At 40.5% G+C, this 15,034-nt stretch overlaps 1 protein-coding gene across 2 annotated transcripts in view; it reads left to right on the top strand.

Moving 5' to 3' along the window:
- Window positions 1–11,409, top strand: part of LOC129113364 (transcription factor COE1) — an 87,251-nt gene extending 75,842 nt beyond the window's left edge. For both annotated transcript variants that reach the window (XM_054625601.1, XM_054625600.1), the window contains exons 12-17: window positions 2,482–2,547; window positions 2,659–2,821; window positions 3,381–3,563; window positions 4,733–4,930; window positions 6,111–6,179; window positions 7,987–11,409. In XM_054625601.1, the coding sequence (XP_054481576.1) occupies window positions 2,482–2,547; window positions 2,659–2,821; window positions 3,381–3,563; window positions 4,733–4,930; window positions 6,111–6,178 (678 nt within the window). In that variant the 3' untranslated portion in view covers window position 6,179; window positions 7,987–11,409. The remainder of the gene's footprint in view (window positions 1–2,481; window positions 2,548–2,658; window positions 2,822–3,380; window positions 3,564–4,732; window positions 4,931–6,110; window positions 6,180–7,986) is intronic.
- The last annotated feature ends 3,625 nt before the right edge of the window (window positions 11,410–15,034 follow it).

The following is a 15,034-nucleotide window of genomic DNA, read 5'->3' as shown; positions in this document are numbered from 1 at the left end:
ACATGAATCAAGACAAATGATTCACTTTTAGATTAAAGCTTTAAAATCAGGCTTTATTGTAGCAATTACATGAGTCAAAGAAAAATGCAGCAATCTGTGATTAAAAATGACACATTTCAGAGTTGGTTACTGTCATAATTCATCATTACCTTCTGTAAACCCAGGAAGAAGTAAACGGACAGAGACATTAGGAGAGGGTCAAACCCAACACAACCCAGTGAAGCACTGATGTGGCGGTTTGCATGTCATGACCTCTGTTTAGGTCAAAATAGGACTGCATGTGTACTCTTACTTACTGAGAGAAAGTCATTTGCTGATGAAGACCATGATATGCTTTAAAAAATAGCGTAAGTGGATCTTATATTAAGATTATCTTGTCAAACTATTTCCAAGGTCAAGAATGAACTGTCTTCACTGGACCAAATTTTCTTGCAGTAGTTTGAACGTCTATGTTTCACACTGTATAACTGATGTTTAAGCAGCTTTTCAAATACTATATTTGAATGTTTATTTTGGACCTTTAGACATTGAAATAAAGTCCTTAACATAATTTGAAAATCACTTTCTGTCATCACTACCTGATGTGTAAAACACTTTTCCTCAAGTAATTTAGTATTAACAGAAGCACAAAGATATCTATTGACATGCAAATCATCACATCAAGTACACAAACAAAACAATTTTGCAGTATTATGGCATTAACTCAGTTGAACAGTGTAATCTGATACCCAAAAGATATACTTAGTCCCCAATTTCAGTTTAAATTTGTTGTTATAATTAGTTGTTTTTTTTATTTTTGTTGCAGGTAATCTAATTGACAAAAGTTTAGGCCTCAGGATGTCAAAGCCAGATTATTTTAGACTTTTTAATCAGTGTTGAAACATAAATGATGATCGACAACAACACTTTCTCATGCATATCAACACAATGCAGCTGGAAGCACTATTCATTTGTATTGAGCAGGAGGTAATCCGGCAAACAATGCTTTCTTATTTACAGACACAACCTGGGAGAGATTAATGAGGCGATGTGAGAAGCTTTGTTTCTAAATATGAAAAGACGTAAACAGGCAAAGTATTCGAAGTGCATCGATCCCAGCAGGCCGGGGCTTTGAGTGATTAGTTTGAAGAGGCCTGCAGACCTGATAATGATGATGTTACCACAGGATCATCTTTCCTTCCCGTTTATCAGCCACTGTCTTACTGGAACCGCTCGCACATTGAGGATCAGGTTTCTGTGATTGTGTGTGTGTGTGTGTGTGTGTGTGTGTGTGTGTGTGTGTGTGTGTGTGTGTGTGTGTGTGTGTGTGTGTGCGTGTGCGTGTGTGAGAAAGACACTCAGCTCACCAGTCTAATAATGAGAGGTTAACAGAGACCCAGCCTGGTCATAATAATGTGTAAAAGATTGAATTTAGCACCATGGAGAGGCACACTAAAACTGCTGACTGGCTCTGTGACCTCTCATATCCTCACACACACACACAAACATACACATACACAGAGACACACACTGATGGAGAGGCAATATGTTCCACCAGGCACAAACTCAAAAGAGCACACATGCAGCTAACCATAAGTGTGGGTGTGTGATTGTGTCACACACTGCAGCTTAATACTGTGAAGCACAGAGTAATTTTCTCTCTGTCGCCGGGCGGCCTCACGCTGTGGAAACGACAGCACATTAACTGTTAAACAAGACACCTTAGACCCCGGGGTGGGAGTCGAGAGAGAGGGGGGGAGAGACTGAGAGGGCTGGTGGGGGAGGAGAAACAATAAAGAGACTTGGAAAAAGAGAGAATTGTAGAGGGTTTGGTGGGTGGGGAAAATAAGAAAGACAATTCCCAATGCGGAGGCAAAGACGGATGTAGAAAAAGGGTGAAAATGGACTGGGAAAGCAGAGGAGGAAGAATTGAAACAAGATATTAAAATGTGAATAACACTTAGAGAACCTCTTTGTTGCAAAGAAGTTTACCTTTAACAAACACTGGAGAATTTTTGATCCTGAAAAGAATAATTAATACGGGTATATTTACCCTTTGAGGGACACTTCAGAACGGCTCACATTGTGGTCTGAGATGAACAGCAATGCACAGCAAAAGATCTACAGAGCACTTTAGATCTACTTCAGAGTATATTTTAAATGCCTGTCACTTTAACATGTCATTTAGACACAGAAAAGCACTAGACCTGACAGCAGATAATCTGCCTTTAAAAGGAGTGAAGAGCAATTTGTTTATCATGAATAGACGTTGAAATCCATGTTGAGTGTAGTGTAGCTGGGAGGGGGAAGGATTGTATATTTACTTTTAAATAACTTTTATATGTGATTCCATGTGTGATTTTGCATCTGTTTGTATGTCTTCAAAGGCATCTAAAACCTCAATGTAACTTACTTGTGAATTTTAATTAAAAAAGGCTACATTACACGTGTTGTGTATATATACAAACTGAGGCAAATTCTACACTCTTCTTTTTCTCACAGGAGGTTATTTTAAAGAGAGCAGCAGACTTGGTAGAAGCCCTCTATGGTTTGCCCCATAATAACCAGGTAAGGATCACACATACAAGCAAACATCCACAAGGAAAACGAAAATGAAAGTGTTATTTTAGTTTTCATGTTTGCGGTAATCGCTCTTTTGTGCTTTTTCTCTTCCTGTAGGAGATCATCATGAAACGCGCGGCGGACATTGCAGAAGCTCTCTACAGCGTTCCACGAGGTCACACCCAGCTCTCCGGCTCCACCCACAGTGGCATGATGGGGGTCAACTCCTTCACTGGACAGCTGTCCGTCAATGTCACTGAACCCCTACAGACCAATCAGGGTAAGTTCTTTAAAGTGTTAATCATCAAAGTGTTGGTTTATTTTTAATTGCAGTGAGTTTATCAAATACAAGTCACCACTTCTGACCCAGAAACACAGAATACCCTTATTTTCTCTTTGAAAGATAAAAAAAAGCTGACCTTCGAGATATTCACAAACAAATAAGCAGTGAAATAAACATCTGAATATTTAATTTGGATGTTTTCCTTCTACTTGTCTGAAACAAGAAATGTAATGGTGGCAAATAGCCAATATTCTCAAAATTGACCAGTTCATGAAAACATATTTTTGCCAGTGGTGTCTCCCTTTGAAAATATAAACAGGATATGTATTTATTTATTAGCCATCATATATCCTTTCACTGCTCAGCTATTTCTTTAATCTATAAATTTGTATTTTTACCAAAGTTGACCTCAGTTAACTTATATCTTATATAAAAGTCCAACCATAAGTCACATCAGCTTAATTTATTTCATGAATGATCTGTGTTCACATCACCTCAAACAACTGTCCAATCACCACGTTCTCCTCTTCCTCTCCTCCACAATCACTTCCTGCAGGTTTCGTGCGCAGCAGCAGTAGTGTGTCTCCTCATGGTTACGTGCCCAGCTCTACGCCGCAGCAGACCAGTTACACTTCTGTCACCAGCACCATGAACGGCTACACTAACAACACCGGCATGACCAACCTGGGAGGCTCGCCTACTTTCCTCAACGGCTCTGCAGCCAACTCGCCTTATGCTAGTGAGTGTACATGTGTGCATTTACTCCACTGTCAGTCACATGCTACACATTAGAGAGATAAATGTTTTACAAGCTATTAGCTACTTCACTTCTGTAGTGAAGGTATTTATCATACAGTCCTTTTAGCTGCCACCAAGCTACTTCAAAATGGAGTTAAATTGCAACCAGTTTAATAACAATCGCTAATAATTGCATACATTCATGGAAATCTTACATACTTTACCCACACAAGTCTGTGGACAGGAAGTGAAAGTCTTAGATCTGCCAAGTGAAGTTTCCCCCATGGGGCTTTCTGTCTCTTTATTTTCAAAAACAATCACCAACTCCATTTTGTCTTCCTACCATCTCCTACCTCCTTTCCTTGCTTCCTTTCATCTGACAGTCACACCTCTTTTGTTTTAATTGCATTCCTTTTCCATTTAGCAGAAAGCAAGAGAGAGTGATGTGAGAAGAATGAGGGATTCATATAGATCTGAGATGTTGTTTTTTTGCTGATATTTTTCTCAATGGTGATGAAGACAAGAAATGGAGATCTGACTTTAGAAGAGTGGAACCTTTCGAAGATTTTGGAACTTGCCTGCAGGGATTTTCCTTGATTCACAGCTGCAGTGAGGTCGAGCACCACCCTGGTTCACAGTCTGGTGGTTTAAATGAATCATAAAGGTGTTTGATGTTCTTTCACACAAAACTATTTTTTTTAGAACCTGACTTTGTGTACAGTTGCATTGTCACGTTAAAACACAAAAGGGCCTTACACAAACTGTTTCCCCTGATCAGAACTAAAGAGCCTAGTCCAACCCATGAAAACAGCTCAAGACTAAAGAACACAAAGAAATGTGGACAGGGGTGCTTATCTACTTCTGGCCATAAAGTATATTCTCAAAAGGCAGACACTTTTATAAACATTATATTCAATTTCTTTGCCATAACATCTTGAAAACATGTTATGTATATCAACATGTCTCACATAATGTGGAGAACTTCAAATTTTATTGCTGAAACAATAAATTGAAGCATCAAGTTCAATGAAGTAACCATAATCTCTCTCCTTTATTCTCACCCTTCATCCTAAATCCATCCTTTCATTCATTATCCCACCTCTCTACTTCTCTCTTTATCCTTATTCCTCCCCTCTTCCTTAAAAACCCTTTAATTACCACCAACCCCAGTTGTCCCGTCCAGCCCCACTATGGCCTCCTCCACCTCTCTCCCCTCCAACTGCTCCTCCTCTTCTGGCGTCTTCTCCTTCTCTCCGGCCAACATGGTGTCGGCGGCCGTTAAGCAGAAGTCCGCCTTCGCTCCAGTGGTCAGGCCCTCCTCCTCCCCTCCGCCATCCTGTAACAGCTCCAACGGCAACGGGCTCCAAGGTAATGTGCCATGACAACAGCCAGTCAGACAGAGGATGATTAGCAGGAGGACTTCCCCTGTGTATATATCCTTTAGTTTTGTCCAATTTGTCCAGTGCTTTGGTTAATGACCAACTACTTGCAAAACTGACATTGTCATTAGCTTTGTCTTTATTGCTAAGTAGCAAAAGCTGACATGCTAACGCGCTACAATAATATGTTTAACATGGAAATATTGTACCTTTTAAATATCAGCATTGTAGCATACTAAAACAACAAAATACATTAACATTGTTATGATTGTTTTCTCCGTTAAATTTGTGAAAACAATCTGACATTTTGGCAAGGAAATCCAATGTACACTGTCAAGGCCATACGCTCTTAAAGCCCAGTCGTCCATCATGCTACATTCACATTTGCTTCTTAATGTAATTCTCTTAAATCAAACTAGAAAGGTGCAGATCTCGACCAGGTGAGTCTGCAACGACCACTGCTGCGTTGTGATTTAATTAATACAAATCAAAATTGGCTACCCCGCGTCTAGACACAAATGGGCTGCGCAAAAAAAGGTGGCGTTGTATTAGGAAGAAACGGCTAAAACTCGTATAAGACATATCATACAATCTTGCTAAAAACACTCATAGCAGTGGCTGAGTTGCTGCGATGTACTCAGCAGTGTGTTTACTGGTATTTCCGTTAGCTGTTAAAAGTGAGCAAAGTTTTCCGCCCTCTGTGTCTCTGGGCACAGAGTAGCGGCTATACAGTCAGTTGTGTTATCACGAGGGACCCCTACCGGCCGGGGCCAGTGAGGTTTAGTCAGCAGACAGTTAAAAGCAGTATAAAACAGGCAATAAAAGGTGTTTTGAAAAAAGAGGTCCTTGAGCATGCAGCCATAACTGGCCATACACTATATTATGCAGTTTGCTGCAGCAGAATGCTAATTAGCCAAAGACGCACAGACACATCCAAGCGATATTATGATTCTCCTGGAGGGGATAATGTTTTTTATAGTGAGGACAAATTTGATCCAAGTCTGCTTTTTGTACTGCTTCACCTTTTGAACAGTTTTTTTCTTTATCTCTCCTATCTTTGACTTTTAACCCTTCCTTGTTATATTCCTCTGACCTTACACCCTCCCTTTGTTATTTCTCTGTCCCCGTCTCTCTCTCTCTCTCCTGCCTGTCTCTCTGCCTCTCTCTAGATCAAACATTTGTGGACTCTAGCAAGTACTCAACAACCAACTCTCTACAAGGCCTGGCCTTCACCTGAAGTATGTCCCTCAACTATCTTTTCATTTATCTCTATTGACAAATAGAATTTGCAACCTTTGGGAAACTGACAATTTTTTCAATAAAGTAATATTTGCCTGTTTCAGATCTCTTACCTCTGAATGATCTTCCACTCACTTTCCTGATTTTATCAACCCAACATCTCTTTCATGTCATACTTTTCTATCTTGTCTACTTCTTCCCATATTACTTCCGCCTCATCATCACTTCTCCATCCTCTTCCCCTTTACCTTTTCCATCCACGTCTCATCCCACAGCACAGATCTAGCCTTTCTGTTGCCTAGTAACTCCTCCCTGTCTTCCTATTGGCTGAGGAAAAAGACAGGAAGTTAGAAGAAAAGGACATTTGGCACATGGAATTTATTTCTCAACATTGCTGGCTTTGTTTAGCTGTGTGTGCCTGGGTGAGCATTTGTGCTGGCTCTATGCGTGTGTGTATGTATGTGTGTGTGTAGAGACAGAGCATGTGCGGGGGTGTGGGAACTCAAAGCTCGGCCTCAAAGCACAGCTGAAATAAACAGTCCCCACTTACAGATATACACAAACACTTTCCTCTGTCACACACACTCGGTGATCACACACTGGCAGCGTACCGGGTAGCGATCAACAATGACAGCTGTTCGACTCTCTTGACAGTTTATACTGGCAGTATACCTGCCCTATGGTGTGTGTGTGTGTGTGTGTGTGTGTGTGTGTGTGTGTGTGTGTGTGTGTGTGTGTGTGTGTGTGTGTGTGTGTGTGTGTGTGTGTGTGTGTGTGTGTGTGTGTGTGTGTGTGTGCTCATGAGCACCTGAAACAAAACAGAAAAAGAGGAAGAAATTGTGGTTTGACTAAAACAATATATTTTCTAGAGTTTTGACATGCTGGTACTAACAATGAATTATTTTTCTCTTTAAAGTTCACTCACCATGAAATATAAAAACATTTATTAAATGTTTTTTTCTTCTGTGTGTGTGTGTTTGTGTACTTGTACAGCAGTCTTTGTGAGGACCAATTTGAGTTCTAGACCTTCAAAGTGAGGACATTTTGGCCAGTTCTCACTTTGAGACAGGTGTTCAAGGCTTGGTTAAGGGTTCAGACTTGGTTTGAAGGTTCAGGCTAGAATTAGGTTTAGGTGAGGGTTAGGGGCTAGTAGATGCATTATGTCAATGAGTGTCCTCACAAAGATAGGAGTACAAGGTTGTGTGTGTGTGTGTGTGTGTGTGTGTGTGTGTGTGTGTGTGTGTGTGTGTGTGTGTGTGTGTGTGTGTGTGTGTGTGTGTGTGTGTGTGTGTGTGTGTGTGTGTGTGTGTGTGTGTGACTTTGGGCTGGGCTCTGCCTCTCACATGTTGACACCCATCCCTTGGGTTTAAATACAGCACACAACATGATGCAATCTGCCAGGCACACACACAAACCTACAATAAAATACACCAACTGTTCCCTCGCACAATTGTGTGTGTGTGTGTGTGTGTGTGTGTGTGTGTGTGTGTGTGTGTGTGTGTGTGTGTGTGTGTGTGTGTGTGTGTGTGTGTGTGTGTGTGTGTGTGTGTGTGTGTGTGTGTGTGAGAGAGCAGCATTGCCAAGCGCCAACTTGTACTCTATGATGTGTCCCTGCACGATTTTACTGATTTATTTGTGTATTGATGTTTTAAATGTCGCTGCAGACACACAGCTGCACAGATGGGGAGACATATTGATATATTTATGAAGGAATTTTTTATGTCGATGAAAAATATTTGGCTGTGTTTTAAACGTTTTTTTCTCTTCCCCCCCTTCTCTCCCTCTGTTTGTTTTTCCACCCAACAGCAATCCCTGGAATGATCATTCCACCCATGTAAAAGTGTGAGTGACTGTGTGTGTGTGTGTGTGTGTGCACGTGTGTGTGTGTGTGTGTGTGACTGTGCGAGATGAACCAAGCACACTCACGCCGATCCCAGCGGAGGATTTGGATGTGAGTCAGACTCACAGGATGGAAGAAACCGTCCTGATCTGAAGGAACAAACCCAACTCAGGCCCTTTCTAACACAAAAACAACAGCAAGAAAAAACAGACAAAGAACAAAAAAAACAAAGACTGTTTGCGAAGAAATAAGTTGTTTAGACTTTGTACACCTTGATGCTTTATAGGAGAACGGCCACGCCTACATTATGACTCTCCACGGACACAGGAAGTGTATTTATTTTGGAGAGAATCCATTTCTTCCCTTGAGTGACTTGTTTTTCTTTTCGTGCAACAGTCAACGTGTGATAATCATCTTCCAGCTGTATCTCACATGAGGGATTTTCTATTTATGAAGTTTGGTCATTAATGAAGGAATATAATGTGAAGAATGCCTGATGATGAAAGTGAAGACGATGATGATGATGATGAGGCTGCAGGATTCATACGGGGTCAAATCCAGCCGACACAGACAAGCCAAATCAGACACACACTTTCACTTCTTATTGCCAAATCCACACCACCGTCAGCACAAACCCTCAGACAGCGAGGTCTTCCTCTGCATTTAATCGATCAGCTGAAGGATTGAGATGCTTCCCGCCTGCTGCAGTTTTTAGCCATTTAAGAAATCCCCATGTTTGCTTTGAGCTCGCGTCACATAAATCTGCACTGCTACTTCTTTCAGCCAACAGAAAGTGCAGAGAGAAACAAAATGCAGTCATTTCACAAACCAGGAATAAATGTATTGACACCATGCAAGATTCAAGAGAGAAAGTAGACTTGCTGCAGATCTGATGAGCTAACTATAAAGAGGCCATAAATAAGTGCATGAGTTTGTGATCACTGGGTGCCAACAGCAGCTTCACTGTTTAGGAACGGACTTAAATCTTCCGCAGAGTCCTCTGTCGGCCCCTGTACCACATGATCTGTTATAAAGTCGGACGCCGCCACAGTAACACGTCTTAAGGACTGCTGCCATTTTGACTTTGATTTTGTTGTGAGGTTTTGCCTTCTCTAATGATTGTCTTAATACATAAATCCTTGTTTCTGTTTTGTTTTTCTTTTGGTTTGCTGTATTTATTATTTTCTTCCTGTGATTAGCCGGCCAATCAGTTTGCGTTTCTTTTGTTAACCTGGACACTTATCTGTTGTGACCGAGAGTTTTTAGTGAGAAAATGTCCAGTAGTGTGTCTTAAGTGCTGCGCTGCAAAGAATGTCATTAATTCTTCAACTGAGTCTTAAAATCAATGTGATTTCAGGGAAGTGCGTGAAATGACCACAACCTCTTAACAGAGCTTTACTTGGTGCTGTCATGTAATGTTTTAAAATGACAGGCTTCCACCACAGGGAACAATTTAGGTTTAGGCAACAAAACTACTTAGTTAGGTTTAGGAACGAAAACACTATGGCTTGGTGTAAGATTAATGACATAGTCTATCTAATTGTAAAAAGCCATTGTTGTCTTTTGGGTTCACAGGGGACACATACACCAGTTACCTGGGTGAAAGTCTCTTGTTTGACCCATCCATCAATCCACCGGGATCACCTGCCTACCTTTGATTAAAACATATTCACTTTCCATTGGCATAGTTTCCGTGGTGCCGGCACATCATTTTAACACATTACCACCTCAACGTAATATGCTGTTAAGACGTCACGGTCATTTCACGTAGTGTTGTGCGATCAAGCTGCTTAAAATCCAAATTTATTTCAATCATCTTCCCCTGAGGTTCACTTGTTTTTCAAATCTGGCCCTGATTCAGTTCATTTTTTACAGTGCAACTGTAATTCATTTTGCACTTCTCCTGATGTAAAGATGAGGTATGAATTTACATACCTCATGTATTGTTTAAAAAAAGGCTTTTTTTGCAGCGCAGGACAATTAGCCAGCGACATGTCTTAGACGCGCTGATGATTTGTTGTGAAAGTCACTGCAGTGTGTGTGGTTAAACAGTCTTAAGTAATTTATGAGAATGTTAATTTTGCCAAAGCCCTTATTTCAGACATTACTGCCTAAACAGTCTTATGCCACAGCTTCAATGCTATTTGTTTTTAATTTTGTTTCACTAAAGAAACTGTGTAAGAATGCCATAGGATTTACAACTGTCTGCGTCGTTTTCAGACCTGCAGCAGGCAGCGATCACACATTTATTTTTCTTGTTTATTTGTCATCATGTCCATGGCTTTTGCCACAAATAGAAACAATTTGAAAGTGAATTTTGATTCTTAACTGGATAGAAAAGCTAACTGGCATCACATGCTGATAAAGTAAACCCCTCTCATTTGATGAATATGAATCATGTGTAGCTCCTGCCTGAGGGGATCCAGCCTGAATGTTATTGATTGAATAAAAAAAAGGAAAAAAATCCTAAACATCCTTCAATTTTTAAATGGAATAAAAACTGTTGTGATTTTAGAAAACTCAATTCCTAGAAGATGTTTCCCTTGATCGGTCTCTCTCATGTCTAACCATTTGAACCTTATTCATCTTTTTTGTTTTGTATTATAGTGTCTGTTAATTAAAAAGCCATACTTCTACTGCTAATTTCAATCTAACTAAAATAAGCCATGGTGTTTTTTTGTTTTTTTATCATTTGTAAGTCAGAAAAGCAAACATTTTCATTTTGTCACAATGTTGTTCGTATCATTATTGTTAAAGTTTGCATAATCTAGGTGTAGAGTTCATGAATATGTCTTTATGATTGTCTGTGTGTGTCTTCCATGTGATGGATTTGAAGATGGAACAGAGCTGCTTAATGAACGCTTTTCTATCCTCCCTTTGTCATTTCCCTCCTCCACCTTGTTTTCATTGTGCTTTTAATACTCTGTATGTTTGCCCTCTTTATTTCCTTTCCCTCACAAAATGAGCCACCTATTTATTTTATCTCAAATATGGGTCTGGAGACCACTTTTCTGTTTGTGTCTACATGTAAGAGTGTCTGCAACCGTGTGTCTGAGTGTGTCATGATTTTTCTCAAATAGAAAAATTTGATGTTTTAAAGCTAAAGGATGATTTTTGTTATAGTACATATATAAATACCTGTACAGGAAGAAGTACATGGAGGGTTTGGTTAAAAGAGGTTTGATCCGAAGCACTTGTCCAGCATCAGTAACAACAGTTATCATGGCTTGTCTGCGTCCAGGCTCACAGTGGTGGTCATCATTCACACACACACGTTTATCAGTAGTATCAGTGTGGAGGGGAAGAGTACAGAGGAAACTACTGTAAAGATGATAATGTTGATTCTTTTTTTATTTTAAACTTTGAAGTGTAAAATAACTTTTTGATTCTCTATATTTAATTAAAGTTCTTTCTTCTCTGTGAAAAAGGTGTCGGTTTTACACTTATTATTTTGACTTTATCACTGTCACTTAAATTGCAGCATGATGTGGAGAACCACACATGCAAGGGAAAGAAGTGAGGATGCAATTAAGGGAATTGAGATGCACCTCTCTCTGCAGGAGCCTGAAGGGAGGAGTCAGGTCGTCACTGAGATTCAGCTCACCTGTGTCAGCTACCTGAATCCTCTATATAAACTGGTGAGAGTCAGGCTTTCCTCCTTTAGAGAGGTTGTATCAAGGTCGCTTTTTCGTTCATTTCCTCGTCACTTAGATAAACCAGTTTTAGTCCATGATCTCAGGTCTTTGTCCCACTTCAAGGACCTTAAGATTGTTTGGGACAATCACTTCTTAGAAAGCCCAAAACACATGTCCAATATGGACTTGCTGAACTTTGATGTTTCTATTTAATTAACCTGCAGATGGTGATGAAGTTAGATAGAGACAGGGCTAGTAATGAAAGAGGGTTCATGGTGAATGAAAAAAAGTGAATTCCTTTATCATTTAGTGTTTTCCGTGACAGCACTGGATTAATTCCCTACAATATTGGGAATCAAACCTGCAGAGCAAAAAGTAAAAGATCAGTTGAATTTGAAACCTTCCATGCAAAATGTAATGCCTTGGTCAAACAGTATCGCACCATATCAGACCAGTAATGGCCTCACCTGACAAACATGAGGCGTCAGGTGTGACGATATCTCAATGTATCCCCTGCTACTGATGCAGCATGTGTGACACATCACAGTTGCACAACAAAATAAATACATGCATGTCAGATGCGTACATTTATTTATATTTTTTTGCAGTATGCTGTTGGGGTTTGACAACTGTGACTTTGACCCACAACCACGCATTTAAAGAAAATAGGTTTCTGTAAATGCAATAAAATTTGCAACGCACACAAAGAGGATAAAACAAAAAAACACGTGCCACTGATAACTAAAAGAGACACACAATAAATTATGGTTTGTCCTATCATGAAAATGTCAAAAGCCAATTATTAATGGATTCAATCTAACTTTATTTGAATTCACCTTCCATACAGTACAGATTAGTGCTGTCAAAAGTGCTTTACAGCTGACTCACAACCTGAAAGACTATAACACATTGTGAGGGTAGCGCACACAAAGTTAAATGTGAGATTAAATGTGGATAAAAGTTAAATAAAATAGTTAAAATGTGACTGTGAACTCCTTGACTGTTCAAAAGTTAAACTCTATTCCAGTAAAGATCACACAGTCAGAGAGGCTTCTGGGTCAAACTGTTACACAATAAGTTGTAAAACTCAGACAGATTTAGAGTTAGATATAGATATATTTGTTTAATTATTTTAATCTTTTTCTTTCTATTTCTCCTCCATTCTTCTGTCAAGATAAGCTGTTTCTGTCTCCAGCAGCTCTGATGTTGAGCAAGGCTACCAGCACTGCCAGCGATGTGGTCATACATACTGTGTGTGTGTGTGTGTGTGTGTGTGTGTGTGTGTGTGTGTGTGTGTGTGTGTGTGTGTGTGTGTGTGTGTGTGTGTGTGTGTGCGTGTGTGTGTGTGTGTGTGTGTGCGTGCGTGCGTGTGTGTGGTGTGTGTGTGTGTCCATAAACAATACAAATTCTCTAGTGAGAACCGTTTCTGTAATGAGACAGATGGGCCCTGCCTGGAGTTAGCTATCAGCACAACCACAGGCTGTTTGTGTGTGTGTGTGTGTGTGTGTGTGTGTGTGTGTGTGTGTGTGTGTGTGTGTGTGTGTGTGTGTGTGTGTGTGTGTGTGTGTGTGTGTGTGTGTGTGTGTGTGCCTGCGTGTGTGTGTGTTTGTGAGGTGTTATTCTCCTATTCCTAGCCTGCAGGCTTAATCAAAGAGGAGCCACAGATGTCTTATTGACACCAATTAGTTTCTGTCTCATGGCACATACACACACACGCACACACACATTAATGTATTTAGAGTGTGAACACACATCTGCGTTTTGGTTTTATAGAGTTGATATCAGTTGAATTTGGGATTATTTATGGCCTCGTTTAGATGGGTTAAAGAATGCAGTCAATTTGTTGGCGCACTAACTGAACACATTCACAATTCACAAAAAACACCGGTTCGATAGCTTGTTGCCTCTGTGCGTGCGTGCGTGCGTGCGTGCGTGCATGCGTGTGAGTGTGCGTGTGATAAGTCTGACGAGACACGACTGAAGACATCCATTAGCTAATGGATCTCCCGACTCTCAAATTTTTTTTCTCCTCTTTCCTTTTCTTTTATCTCTCTCATCCTCTCTCCATCACCACATCACACTCCCGTTGCTCTTAACCCCATCAGGAGGAACCACATACACATGCACACACACACACACACACACACACACACACACACACACACACACACACACACACACACACACACACACACACACACACACACACACACACACACACACACACCCTAATCCCCTCTCTCCTCCCTCCTCCATCCTCCTTCAGCTGGATTCAAACCCTTTATGTACGCAGGCTCTACATGCTGACATCAAGCTTTCTTTTGAGGTTTGGATCTGCTCACAGAACAGTTTGAAAAACAAGAATGTGACCAACAAATTTGTAACTACGGTTACGCTGGACAGTGAAAACTGAACAGAGCAGCTTTGACCTCACATGATGGTGAAACATTTTTTTTCAGGTTTACATACTTTAAAAGTAAAGAGCTGCTGTTGTTAAACATGCATATGTGCACGAACATTTGGTAAATACATTTTGCTTACCTATACTTTCACTGTGCATTTGTTAAATTATATATAATTATATGTCCCTTTGGCATACTGGTGTCAAAACACTCCTCTCTTGTGTCTCTTTTCTACTTGAGAGGCTGTAACTTTTTTGAAAACATACCTCCTGCCTTCTAGAAAGGTTTGCCTACATGTGCCAGCTTAATGTTCAGTTTGAGTAGCTTTGCCTGGAGGTCCAGGGCTACAGGGCTTTGTCACTTCAGCATTAACATGCAGTACGTGGTCTTCAGTCGACGGCTGAAATGACTGATACGGTCATTTTCAGGTGGTTGAGGTTGACGGCTTGTTTAAGAAATGCAAGAAGACTGTGAAAGAAAACTTAGTGAATGAGGAATGAGGAACGAGGCATCAATTTAACAAGAGCATCAGATAAAAGGATGAGAGACAGGATAAATATGAGGATGAGTGGGAGATGGAGGAAGAGGAGAAGAGGAGGGTGACATGATGATTGTATGTACGAGGGTGAGTGGTAATGGAGTCTTCTCTCGATAAGAAGGTGATGCTGCTGTATGATCTAACAATTGAGAGCTGAAGAACAATAAAATATAAAATATCACCACTGTGTGTGTGTGTGTGTGTGTGTGTGTGTGTGTGTGTGTGTGTGTGTGTGTGTGTGTGTGTGTGTGTGTGTGTGTGTGTGTGTGTGTGTGTGTGTGTGTGTGTGTGTGTGTGTGTGTGTGTGTGTGTGTGAGTGTGTGTATGTGGCTGACCTGTGCATTTGAATGGGAGGTATAAAGCTAAGTATAGGGATCACACTCTTCCCCTGCTGCCACTCCAAAAGCACTTGTAACACACACTCACACACATACTGAAA

Source organism: Anoplopoma fimbria, chromosome 24, assembly GCF_027596085.1.
Source record: "Anoplopoma fimbria isolate UVic2021 breed Golden Eagle Sablefish chromosome 24, Afim_UVic_2022, whole genome shotgun sequence".
Taxonomy (NCBI): Eukaryota; Metazoa; Chordata; class Actinopteri; order Perciformes; family Anoplopomatidae; genus Anoplopoma; species Anoplopoma fimbria.
The sequence above is the reverse complement of the archived record's forward strand: the minus strand, read 5'-3'. Positions and strand labels throughout refer to the sequence as shown.